This window comes from Pagrus major, chromosome 8, assembly GCF_040436345.1.
Source record: "Pagrus major chromosome 8, Pma_NU_1.0".
Lineage (NCBI taxonomy): Eukaryota > Metazoa > Chordata > Actinopteri > Spariformes > Sparidae > Pagrus > Pagrus major.
Genome location: NC_133222.1, coordinates 15105283 through 15118685, shown reverse-complemented (window position 1 = coordinate 15118685; position 13403 = coordinate 15105283). Strand labels below are relative to the sequence as shown.

Genomic DNA, 13403 nt, shown 5'->3' with positions numbered 1-13403 from the left:
AACATACTGGAACCACCCTTACATTTTGTATGAAACAAATACTGTTATAACCTCACAGATAGGACACACTTTTTTGTTTTTTAGTGAAAAACAATCAAAGAATCTTATGTAATCCTAAATCAAAAGGTCTTGCTGCACAAATAAACTATACAAAATTGGTGGTAACCTCATCTCCCTGTTTTTTTTATTTAGTTTGGAATCTGTAGTATTCACACACATCATTGGACTTGTTTATGTGGGGGATACAATGTCCAAGGCATGCTTTCTTCAGCCATGGTGACAGGTTTAGGCAATTCAGAATATGTAAGGGGACAAACTTAGTACTGTACATCAGCGAGCTAGACCGCTTTTTCAAGTCAACAATATGAAGATATTCCTGATTATGCTGGTAATTAAATTATTTCCAAGGTCTACTCTAGTGTAAACTTAGTGTCTGTAATATAGGATGTAGTGAGTGGGTGAATGATTTCTGACACAGTCACAGAAAAATGTGCCGTATTTGTTGGAATTACCTGGAATAAAACATAACATGTTTAGTGGTAGGAGTTTTGTATTAATTAAAGATGTTCTGTGGCCTATCACAGGTTAGGATAATTGATGAATGAGTAAGTCAAGGCAGCAAGCACACTCTGTCAAAGTAATCAAGTGTAATTGCTGCTTTAGTGGGCTGTTTGGCTCTTCATTTAGGCTGCTGGCTGTTCCGGTGTGCTCCACCTGAAGATTTAAATTCATGCTCCATCTGACACTGACAGTGGCGCGAGAAGAGTTTATTTAGTCACATGTTTGACTGTTCGCTCACACGAGCTTTACTTCAGCAACGTCATCCATAACCACCAGGGACACTTGGTGTGATTATGGAGCTAATGGGGCGGGCCTTGTCATCAGATGCTGGCCGTCTGTTAACATGCGGCCCATTCACAGGCTGATTGAACATGTCTGTCTTCATCAGGGGATATGCAACAATGAAATCAGGCCATATTGAGCTGAATTGGAGTTAATGCCAGGAGGTAAATATTTTAATAACTTCTCATCAGGACCACAATGTGCTGATTAGAGTCGACCACTCAGTATGGAAATCAAGTAACACACAGTCCTCCTGCTTTCTCTTGGTTGTCATTCGTATATTTCAAACCTGTGCCACCAGTCTGAGTGATTCTAGCTCAGGAGTCCTACAGTTCTCCTTTAAATCCAGCTGCTGTTTTCTGTGACCAGTTTTTAAGTTACAACTTCAAGCCTGTCAGGAGGATATTTTTATACCTAGCGCGTGAAACATTATTCAACCTGTCAAAGAATATTCTGCCTCTTTTTGTAGTGGTGGAGAAAATAGATTGAGCTAGAAGAGAGAGCCTTTATGTTCTACTTGACAGCTGTCAAAGATATTACCAAGGCATTAGAGGCATTCTGTGTCACGTTGAATCAGCTTATAGGGCCATTGGTTTCCTGAAAGAAAAAGCAACTCATGAATTTTTTGAGGGAATTACTCTCAAACAGCTGTTTCAGTGGACTGATTTTCCTCTTTTCTCAGAGGCATTACGAGTGTCCACGTGAACTTTGACTTCTTTTATCCCCAATAAAGCATGACAGCAGTGTGCTGCTGGTTGCCAAAACAGCCCAAGGCAAAGGAGTTTTAGTCTATTACTCAAAACAGGAAGACACTCAGCTATGTGTAACATTTCTAAAAAGACTTGTTGGACCAGTAAGTAACCCAGTATTTTAATTAAAACACTGTGGTAGTTTAATTGGTATTGCAAATGCAAAATAACACAAACGGCAAGTAATGTTGAAAATACATTTCTAGCAGGGGTTTTAATTTAAGTGACCACAAGTAATGGGGAGCAGTAAGTTCGCTTTTCACTAGTAGTGGCAACAAAACAAAATCATGTGACATGTGTTGCCGCTGTGACCCCTGATGGTTTGGTGAGTAATGTCCAAGCACACAACGCTGAGCTTTCAAAATCATGTGCATTACAAGGCAAATTGGCAGGCTTTCTATTACGGGCACAGCAAAGGTGTCACTGGCATACTTGCGCGGTCAGAGCTCACCAACAGGACAGACACATGGTCCCGATAAATCACCCTTTTTTATGAGTGGTGCAGCAGTAAGCATGCAACTGTCGAGGCTGTGGCTCTGAATGACTTGTCAGCTGCTGCAGGGCGTCTTAGAGCATGATGAGCTGCCACATCGCAGGGCTGTTTTGTGGAAGCTCAGCAAAAGTCTTCATCACTACTGTCTGGGAGCTCTCTGCTGGTCTGCTGTAGGGAGCAGCAGTATTGACTGCATCAGGTGTAGTATTTTTGAGACGATGCTCGTATCAATAATGTGCCAATAATGTGTTTGCAAAGGGGAAGAGGTTGCTTAAGTGGATACGACGGTGAAGCAGACAGTGGCCTCTAGAACAGTCATCTTCTTCAAAATGCTGTTACTTAAATACAAATTTGCTCAGGTTTGAAGATGCTGTGTCCATCCTGAGATTTCTTCTGTCGGCCGATGCAGTGTCATTTGTGGGAACATTAAATATTTTCTAAAACACATTTAAAATAATGCCAAGAGCGATGAGTTTTTACTGATATGTCCTGGTTACTCTGACACTACTGAGAACAGTTCTCAAACTAATTTCCACTGAAGAAATAACCCCTGTAAAAACTGTTTACAGTATTTTAAGATGTATGCAGCTTCATATTGGCATAATGCTGCTGCTGTATTGACATAACATTATGCAGCTTAAAGGGCTTGACACTGTATCTCCACTCATAGATACTACTTTAGATCAGCAGGTGCTGCTTCAAACTGACAGAGAGATACTGATCCTTGTAGGCAGCTGTCACCTTTTGGTTGCTAAGTTAGCAGGGCGAAACATAAATTAAAAGAATGACTTGACATTTTGGGATTCACGCTTATTTAGTTCATTAGGGTCGGCTCACACTACAGGAGATCTAAAATCCAAACTGATTTTGAAGTCGGGTTGCATCACATACACAGTCAGTCTTCACTGATGTTCCTTTCTCTAATCTCAAACATTCACACAATATGAGATTTAAAAAGCTGCATCAAACACTACATTATAATAACATAATTGTGCCAGAGGATGCGATACCCCACCTCACGTGATCCCATGGGGGAGTAGATGTAAACAAAATGGAGGATGTGGCGAAACAACTTGCTGTAGTAACGTTACTACTTTGCTGTGAGGTAAAAAAAAATAAAAGCAAAAGAAACAATCAAGATGATAAAATGTTGTCTATTCTTGGAGAGAATTAGAGGTGAGATATTACCTGTCAGTTTTAATATTCGTCAACAGTAGTATGCTAGCTAACGTTAGCCTTGAGGGCTAGAATGTTTACCACAGTCGGCTGCTCCTGAATGTCTCTCATTGGCTATTGTGGTCCTGCTCGGAAAGTGCTGGTGTAATCATCCACATTTTAAATCCTAGATATCAAACATGGTTGATATTTATCGTGGCAGCTCAGATGAGTCTGCAAGCAGTTTGGAGGTCTAAGACTGGATCTCTGCACCCCTCACATTTCCATATAATCTGGGCTGAATTTAATTATGGACCAAGGTCCCTGACTAGATTTCTCATCAGATTGTCAGGAGGGGCGAATCGGGGGAAAATCTGCCTGAAACTCCTGTAGTGCACTCTTGGCCCTAACAAGAGTTTAATGAGAAACCGAACTACTTAGAGCTTAGTCACAGTAACTTCCTGAGCTTTAAAGGTGCTGATTGATGGATTTTGTAACCATCAGACAAAGCCAGGCTAGCTGTTTTCCCCCCATTTCTAGTCTGTGTGCTAAGCTAAGCTAACTGGCTGGTCACGGTAGTTTGATATTAGCCCTACAGATATGAGTGCGTATTTCTTAAGATGTTGACCCTTTTTTTCAAGGCTAGAGCAGCAGTAGGGAGGCTATTGGCTTGAATTTTTCCCATCACTTCTGTAGTTTCTGGCATTTTTTTACCTTCCTGTCTGTACAAGCTCTTTTCTCTTTCCTCCAATTTCAACTCGAGCGGTCGATACAGCTCTGTGTGACGGTGCTTACTGTCTGTGCACCTGTCCAGTGTACAATGTAGTACCATGATGTAACAACACTGACTCAGACAGTGATTTTTTTCTGTTTTTTAATCAGCAATTTAATTATCTTCCTTGAGTAATATAAATATATGACATCGACTTTTATTCAGTAATTAAATCATTTTTGTGTGGGTGGACCAAAGACTGTGTTATTGCAGTCACATTTCTCTTCAGCCGTCTCTTGGGCTGAAGAGACAATGCACAGCTGCAGGGGGTTTTGAGAATTTAATGATTGTTAAAGAGACTGGGTTCAAAGGGAGTTGATTTTCAGTCTCATGTTTATGAATGCTGTGACACAAATCCAGTTTTTCAAGTGAGGTTTTACTGCTTCTACAGTGAGATTTCATCAAAGGGCCCTCAGCAAAATGGCGCCTGAGTGCCACTGGCAAAACTGGATAAATGGTGTCACCCACCAGTGCTGTGGCCTTAGCAGACGTAGCCTTCGATGTGTTCCAAAGCATCTCTCTGACTCGGCCCATTGTGCTGTAGAGGAACGGTGAATAGTGTTCTCCAGCATGGGGGAACAATATGTGATTGTTCCCCCTGCTGTGGTGAAGAAGCTGTAGGTTACTCTCTGTACCATCGCCAAAGCGCCTCAGGAGGAGATGTACCGCAAAATCTCTGTCTGCTAACTGGCGATTCTTGGAGGTTTGGAGCTCTGCAGTGCTGTTTTTGTTGAGCTGTCGGAGCTGGTGGGAGGGGGGCACTCACCCCTTTTTTGGTGGAGAGAGGCTTTTGTTTCACTGGAGCTTTTTTTTTCTATTTTATATGTCATCATCATTCGAATGTATTGACAGCCTCCAGGGGAAAAAAAACATTCATACTGAGGTGTGGAGTTATTTCAGAAGAAAAAGAACAGAAGTGTGATTTGTTAGCATGTCATTCAGGTCCCTCAAGGAGTTTGGTGTTTCTGCAGAACGACTGGGCTCAATTTGTAAAAGATGGATGGCCCGCGTCCAAAGGTCTGTGTGTAAAATTGTTTTTACATTAGTGTACTTTTTGTCAGTCATGCTTTTACAATGTTGTAAGAATTTTTTTTGTGTGTGTGTGTGCGCCAGACTAATATCTTCTGTGTTGTACGTGTGATCCTTGGCCCCGTTTGATCCTCTGTGGTATAACATTGGGTATTGGGAGTGATGTTTTATGCTCAACATGATTTCTCTGCCTCGACACCCGTGGATGGTCATAGCTTCGGCCTCATTCCTGGTTTCCACTGCCTCTACGCCTGTCAGGAACTGTTTGTGTGCTTGATTTTGTGTGTGAGTGAGACAAGGGTGCTGTAGTAGTAGGTACACTGGTGGGTATTGATTCTCTGTCCTCAAGGCTTGCCTGAAAGCAAAATGGCACGATTTAGTATTTCCCTCATCTCCATTATTGCACTACTACACCAGCCACCCAGACTGTTGCCTGATATGTTGTTGAGTCCATTATTGTAAACAATATATTGTTTGAACATCTACTTATGTGTACACATGTTTAATAGGCACACTTCAAATGATTTAATGCTCTATAAACCACTTGGCTTCTTGTTTGATATCTCGAAATGTTGAAACTATCAAAGCACATTGGTTTTTCATAACTTATCTTAAAAACACTAAGTCTAGCCTATCTCATAAAACATAATTTAACCTTATTTCACCTTGTTTTGGTTGTTTGTTTCTCATTAGAACTGTCAGATAATTGCACCAATTATTGGGAAGTATTTGGGTTTTTAAAAAGGTTATTGGGGAATTTATCTGTCTTTTCTGTAGATAGTAAAATATCACTATAATGTATCACTGGCCAAACAATCACAATTGGTTTAACATGGCTATGAAACAGCCTCCCAAAAATATGTTTTGTTGCGCTGATTTCTCTGTTTTTGGAGACAAATGCGTCATAAATCTTTCCGATAATAATTTGAAACCACAAGAATTTGACTGTGTGGCAGAAACATTATACCTTGTTATAATGGATTAGTGATTAACAACATATGTGTCGACAAATGGTTGTGTAAACAGCCATCAGCAACAAAACACTGGGTAATTGAATTCTTACATGTGAAGTGTTGTGATGAATAAGCATAATTTTACAAAGGTAATTGTTAAACTAAAGCAGATAAAATGAAATTACTGGGACAAAAACTGCATATGTGTATCTCTTTCTCTAAAATGCTTCTGTTCTGCCTGATGTTTTTACTCGTTACTCTCTGGAATACGACAGGTTATGCTTGTTTTTCTGACCTCTTAATTAGCAAATCCTGTAACGCACTTTGGTGTTTTGACCTTCTGACAGACCTACCACTTGGCACTACATTTATCAGATCCGCTGGAACTAGTCGTAGCAGCAGTATTGAGACCTTTACTATTGAAAATGGATGAAATTGAACAGTATCCTGTCAAAGCAGACCATTGTCCTTGAAGTTAAAACTTTGTCTTTCACTGATTTTATTGAAAGCTTTTTAGTCTCATGCCACATATTTTAAAACTTTATACTTGCATGTAATAATCATATCTACATTAATAACTTTTCTTTCTCAAATACCAAGGTTCCAACCTCTAGTTTAGATATTGTGCAAAAGCTTCAGACCAAAGATATTTTCACGTTGTTTTTTATATGAAGATGTTGCATCATCATGTAATCTTCATTGCGTAATTGATGCATTTTGATCCTTCAACAGTGAACTTTATGTAAATATGAGCACCGATTCTAACTTTTAAAAAAAAATAATTGTTTAGACCCTAGTGTCCTAATAACATATATTTTTTTGTTTCTATTAGCAACGGCAACGGCAGCAAGATGAACGGGTCGCTGGAGCACTTGGACCAGCCAGACCCAGACTCTATCAAGATGTTTGTGGGACAGATCCCGCGCTCCTGGTCAGAAACGGAACTAAAAGAGCTTTTTGAGCCCTTTGGAGCTGTGCACCAGATCAACATCCTCCGTGATCGCACCCAGAATCCCCCTCAGAGCAAAGGTAAAGTCAACACATGAAATTATTTTGGTGATTGTTGAAAGACGTTGGTGAATACTATGTACCAGATTTTTTAAATGTTGCGTTGAGTGAGTTATTATTCTGGGGACTCGTAACTTGGCATCTTTGCGTCATTTTTATCACAAACACATTTTTATTACAGTCTGATAGAGTAAATGCTCTTCTGTTTCATTCAAAACATACATTTTTAACTAAATGGTGAAATAATTATCTATAGCAATGAATAATTTGCACATCAAAGTATTTGTTGGTTACCTTCCTGAGGACAGAAGTACAGAGAAACTTGGACCATTATTTGGCCACTGTTGTCCTCTATTTCCCTTGCTTTTAGTGGTCACAATACACAAAACCCTGTTATTGCCACATCATCTACCATCACATTTCAGCACAGTCCCCTGAGGCAATGCACAGCATTGCTTGTCTGCACACGCAATGCAGCTGTGTTTGCGCCTACAGATGAGATGATTCAATACTCTTTTGTTTCGGGGTTAAAAAATAACACCTTTTCCATATCCCTGCTTTATGGGATTTTTTTTGTTACTTGGCCATGCTGGTCTGAAAGAGGCGTTTTATAAAGGAAGTGTTACTCAACTGCAATTTTCCATTAAGACATCTATCGATGCGCTCACCTTAGAAATGGTGCTCGAGCTGAGCGATTCAGTTTATGTTGCAATTAGAGGAGACGGTGAAGTGGAAGCCCGCTGCCTGCAAAGAGCTGCAAAGTGCCACTGGAAGTGCTCACTCTCCCGTATCTAACTGCAGGTGAATAAAGTAAACGACAGTTTCCCTGATGTAACTGTCCTGGGTTTACCACACCACCCAAATTTCAATTCCCCTGATGGTTGGATGACTCACTATGGTTAAAGGCACTAATCCACTCTCGGGTTTTACTGTGGTGGGACTCTGTTTGATGCTGGACTCTAAATGGAGCCTGTTTTGTGCTACCAGTGGTTTCCCGGCCACACTAAGCTGGACCAAGCTGTCCAGAGCCGTTTGCCTTTTATTAAAGGTCTCTAGCCAACCGTCACCTGTAGTTTCTGAGGTGTGTCCAGAACCACTGGCATTATTTAGCCCTTATAAGCTGCTGTTTTGCTGATTGAGTCTGTAAAATCGTTGAGGGAGGCAGGCTGAGAGAGTGTTGCCTGACTGGCTGTTCAGTCCAGTGAGTCTGTGATTTTTACCCTTTTAGCGCTTACCTTTTGTCCCACCCTCTCTTCTTTTACAAGACGTGCTGACAACAATGCTTCTACTTGGAGACAAACCTCTTGCCTTTATGGTGTTTATCATCTCTAGCATCCATTTGAACATCAGTTTTGCAGCATTAAATTACAAAGAAAAACATGATGACTGTTGTTTTGTGTAAAAAAAAATGTCTAAAATATATTGATTGCCTAACTCGGTAGCTGTATAATTCATGGAATGTGTAAAAAGGAACCCGTAGTTCCTGTTTTTGATCTTGAGTTTAGTTCGAGGGACTCCTCGCCTCACTGTGACTGTTTGGTCAAATAGAGCCTTCAGTGTGTCAGGGCCCTGAAGGCAACACACCCTGTCACCAGAACAGCACTTGATTCACATGATCTTTTTACCAAGATGTACACACATCTATCGTCACCAAATAATCCTGAGTGTGTTCAAAGAAATACCAGAAAATCTCCAGGGTGCTTATTATGCTGAGCGTATATAAATATACAGCCAACACTGTGCTGCTCATTGGGAGGCTGAGGAGTTCAAAGCCCCCTTTTTTAGCAGATCCCTCCCCTGGTCTATGCGGAGTGTCAGCTGTGATGGCCTATTGACATGTTAATGCAATGTTAATGTATTCTAATAGATAATCTGGCCTGATCACAGCGGTCTTTGGCTCACCCTGCCTGTGTGAGGTGAATATATCGCAGCAGTACTCCACACGGCCATCAATTTCACTGCCGTCCTCCCTTCCCAGTAGTCCTTTTTCTACTGGGAGAAGTGGGTGCAGTTTTATCAAAGCGCGATGCTATCTTACTTGTGTTTATTTGCATGGCAGATAATACACACTCCACCCCTCTGCATGTGTCATCAATCTTGCTTTTGTTTGATTTGTTCGGCGAAATTGCTGTAATCCCACTTCCATTTTGGTTGTTTACTTTGCCACAGATGTATTGAGGAGCCATCAGATTTGTGGTGTTTTTTAGGTCGCGTCTACTGCAGGTCATGAAAAAATCATCTGATAACTATCACGCCTCTCTGGATGGTTTATTTAGCTCCAGTAAATCGGAGGCAGGGCTAAGCAGCAGAGAAAGAGAGAGCTCAGCTGGTTGTGAGAGAGAAGAGAGCAGCTCGATGCATATTAGAGTTCAACAGCCCTCCCCGCGGCCTGGGAGCTCCAGTAACAGCATAATACACACTATGTAGGTCAGAGACGCTGCAGTGCTCCACTTCCCCAGCCCAGTGAAACTGACAGGCTGGAACGCCACTGGCGGTCTGCTGGGACGGAAGGATGAGAGGTTTTTTTTTTTTTCCCTCCCCCGCTCTTCTTTTCTTCATCCCCCTCCCCCACCACCTCTTCCTCGCTCACACTACTGCTCCCTCTTGTCTCTTTGTGCTGTTTTCATGCCTCCTGTATGTGTGTTTCTATGTGATTGGATTCTTATGTAATGCGGCATCACTCTCTCTGATGTGTTGATGTGTTGGTACTTTGCCCTGGCTTGTCCGGGCTGTGTTGACCCACGGACGTTGCATCAGTGCCTCCTGACAGCCATCCAACCCTGTGGTCATCTCTATGGCCATGTCGCCCAACAGCCCTCAACTATCTCATTACTCCAGTGTCCTCGCTGCAAGCTCCTACATGAGCTGTGTGCAACATCTAAAATTCAGTGCTAAGAATAACCTGTCACATGTTTCTAACATGTGATATGTGGAGAACCTACTGTGATCCATTTAGTTTATTTCCTGCTCTGCAGCAGTCATGGTTTTGCATTTACGGTCTGTATGTGCTGCGTTTTTAATACTGTTTTTGTCTCCTTCCCCCTGCCCATTGTTTGTCCCGGTTTCTCTCTGCAGGATGCTGTTTTGTAACTTTTTATACAAGAAAAGCTGCACTGGAGGCCCAGAATGCACTGCACAACATAAAGACCTTAAGTGGGGTGAGTAAGCACAGTATGGGCTGCTTTTAGCTGCTTGAGCCCCTCTACATCCTCGGTGCAGGCTGTGAGCCGTGTGCTGGCCGATAATGAGCTCTCGGCTCACTGAACGCCTGTCTGGCCTGAGAAATATCTCAGCCCCCTCTATGCACTTACACCACACCGAGGACTGCCCTGAACCTCGACACACTGAATTGATAACCCAGCTGACCTGACACACACACATACACACACACACATGCAGGTATGAGGTAAAGTGTGCTTGACCAGGCAGCAGGTTATTCACTGAGGCACAGGACCCGATCGCCACAAAGTGGAACAAATTATTAATGCTTGTCTTCATGAATCATTGATGCATATCTACATTTTTATTTCCCAAAGTTTGAGGTATAAAAGGAGCTGAGTTGAAATCTTTTTGAACAATGCAGCCTCCTCGGAGTGAGTGTGGTCTCTTAATTCCTTACCTGATTTATCTAGAGAGATTAAAGCCCAGTCAACTGGAATAAGTGCTATTGCTTGTTAAACCTCTATAAATCTGCCCTGCCCATACACCGTTCTAAATGACTCTCCTTCCAATCAATTAAATCTATACCAAACAACTCCAGCCGTCGATTAAGTCAATAGCCTAGTCTATTGGAAAAGGAGCCTCTGTCAGTGAGGTTACAGGTAAATATTGAACCGGGTTGATAAATGAGTGTAGCAGGCAGAGTATACGGGTCTAGCTCTTCACCGGAGGACTATCAATCAGCCAGACATTTCAAATAAAGTGTGGTCTAACAGCTCAGCTCTCGAATCCCAATACGCAGTCATACTGTTACTGGCATCGACTGCAAGCCACTGAGTTTGGTTTGCGTGTCAGTGGAAAAGCTTGTTTCCCTGTTCCTGCTTTCTCTCCCTTCTGTGCTTCGCTCTCCTCGGTCAGTGACGCTAGCCAGTACCCATACTGAGCAGGCCATCTGTCCGTTTCTCTTTAGTGCTTGTCAAAAACAAACCCACCGTTTTTCATAAGTACAACCTGCTCAGGCATCTCACGGCTACATTTATTCCCTCTTTTGGCGTCACATGGCAGGTGAACGTGCTAAAAATATATCGCTTGAAGTTCTGTGAGTCGCCTTGGACAAAAGTGCTCATTAGATGGCATGAAATGACAGATTCTGAGGTAGTTTTTCTGCATCCACTTTCTCACATACACAGCTTGAGAAAGAGCGTCGTGTTCAGAGATGTTGGGCTGACTCATATCAGATTTTTCACAGCTCTGATTTGCCACACCTTGTTCAGTTTGTGTGTGATTTAATGTTGTATAGGGGGTTAAAGAAACTCACTGTACATTTGAAAGCAATACAGAATTGGCTTGCTTGTCAACCATCTCTGTAAAATTGTTCTAAAGAAGATAAGGGGTGTTGACAGGAAGAATCGATAAGTTCAATCACAAGTCTACGTTAGAGGGAGAAGTGAAATTGGATACTGGAGAATTTGATCCCCACCATCAACTCAGACACTTCCTCCTGAATCTGGCAGTGGTGAGGGATGATGGTTTCAGAGTGAGAGAACAAAACAAGAGGCGGGGAGAAATGCTCAAAGATGGGAGTGAGGGGGCTGTGAGTGTGAAGATATGAGACCCCTGTGATGAGAGATTATGAGGCCATGCACCTGCATAGTTTATAACGGTGACAGGTGCAGTGTTAACCATTTCTCTCCCCTTTATTTCAGATGCATCATCCTATCCAGATGAAACCCGCTGACAGTGAGAAAACAAGTGGTAAGTGGATTCATGTGAAATGCAGGGTGACGGCAGCCAAAGGATGGGAGGGAAAAATCTTCAAGCCAAAACAAATGGGATGTGAGATTTTAAGAGGGTGGGGGCTGGATTTTGTCTCTATTTAATGCTAAAATATGAAGGCCTGAGAAAGGACTTAGTTCAGGGAATGTGCAGCAGTACACAATTTCTATATAGTGTCAGGGGTTAGGAGGATTAAGGGCTTTAAAAGGCACCAAGGGGAGAAGAGAAGAGCAGGTACAGGGTATGTGGAGGAGACCACAAATGGATGATAGTCATCTGTCTAGAGAAGTAGACACTGAGGGAAACAAAGCTGCAAGTTGCAGAGATTTGTACCAAGAGGCTGGCACCTTGAGTGAGAGGCAGAAAATGTGGCAGCATGACAAGGAGAGAGCTCGAACAAGAAAAAGCGAGGTGCATGATTTAACGCCTGATGTAACAGCCGCTTTCATAGCTCCATAATTGTTTGGGTTTAACTGAATAGCCGTTCTCTTTTCATCCTCCTGCAGCGGTAGAAGACAGAAAGCTCTTCATCGGAATGGTTTCAAAGAAATACGGCGAGAACGAGATCAGAATGATGTTCTCGTCTTTCGGGCAGATCGAAGAGTGCCGAATTCTCCGGGGACCAGATGGTCAGAGCAGAGGTAGGTGTTCTTTCAGCACAGGCACAGTGTTCTCAGCCTCACAGCCAGCACCAAGTATTTATACAGGCCCCTCCCTACCAACCCCCTCCACCCCCAAATGAAGTGCTATTCACCTCCAGTGGCACCCATTCCATCCCCATAGTCTTATCCTCTCGTCACTGTTACACTCAGCCTCCACATCTCACAGTGAAGGGCCACCGCGCTCGCTGTCCGGCACAATGGCCCGTCGCCTTGGCAACCGCTGGCTGCTGGTGTTCGTGGGCTCAGCTGGCAGGCGGCTCGGCTCAGCTCAGCTCCTCCTTCACCGCCTCCTTCATCACACTCTACAAAGGCTGGAATTAGCCTGTCGTTGCATCTCCTACGTAGCTCTCTACTGCATAAAGCCTCAGATAGCAGGCAGCACGAGGTTCTCGTGTTGATGTATACGATTAAACCTCTTAGCAGAGATGGTTGGCCATGAATTTCTGCTCTTTTTTTTCCAGTAAATATGCGCAGTGTAACCGCAATTTGAAATGGACCGTAATACCCTTTGATGTTTGCAGATCTCACTTATTTTAGCAAATCAAAGCCTTTCAGTGTCTATTTCTGTGTGCATTTTCTGTGTATATAATCACGTTGACTGTTTTCACCATGACACCACATAGTCGAGCCTCTTTGGGTGGCAATTTAATCCGTCGATCACTGTGCTCATGTGACACGTGTTACTGTTCTCCTTGTTGTGTTCTTTCTCCGTGTGCTAACCAGTGAGGGTGGTTCTGTGTGCTTGGGAGTTGCCATTCTTTGTACTGTAATGTGTTTTTTTGGGGTTCATAACGAGTTGTCCAA

At 42.7% G+C, this 13403-nt stretch overlaps 1 protein-coding gene across 4 annotated transcripts in view; it reads left to right on the top strand.

Annotated features, from left to right (window-relative positions):
- LOC141000540 (CUGBP Elav-like family member 2) overlaps positions 1 to 13403 on the top strand; it is a 28968-nt gene that overhangs the window by 3729 nt on the left and 11836 nt on the right. For all 4 annotated transcript variants that reach the window (XM_073471261.1, XM_073471264.1, XM_073471262.1 and 1 more), the window contains exons 2-5: positions 6827 to 7023; positions 10078 to 10160; positions 11868 to 11916; positions 12444 to 12578. In XM_073471261.1, coding sequence (XP_073327362.1) covers positions 6827 to 7023; positions 10078 to 10160; positions 11868 to 11916; positions 12444 to 12578 — 464 coding nt within the window. The remainder of the gene's footprint in view (positions 1 to 6826; positions 7024 to 10077; positions 10161 to 11867; positions 11917 to 12443; positions 12579 to 13403) is intronic.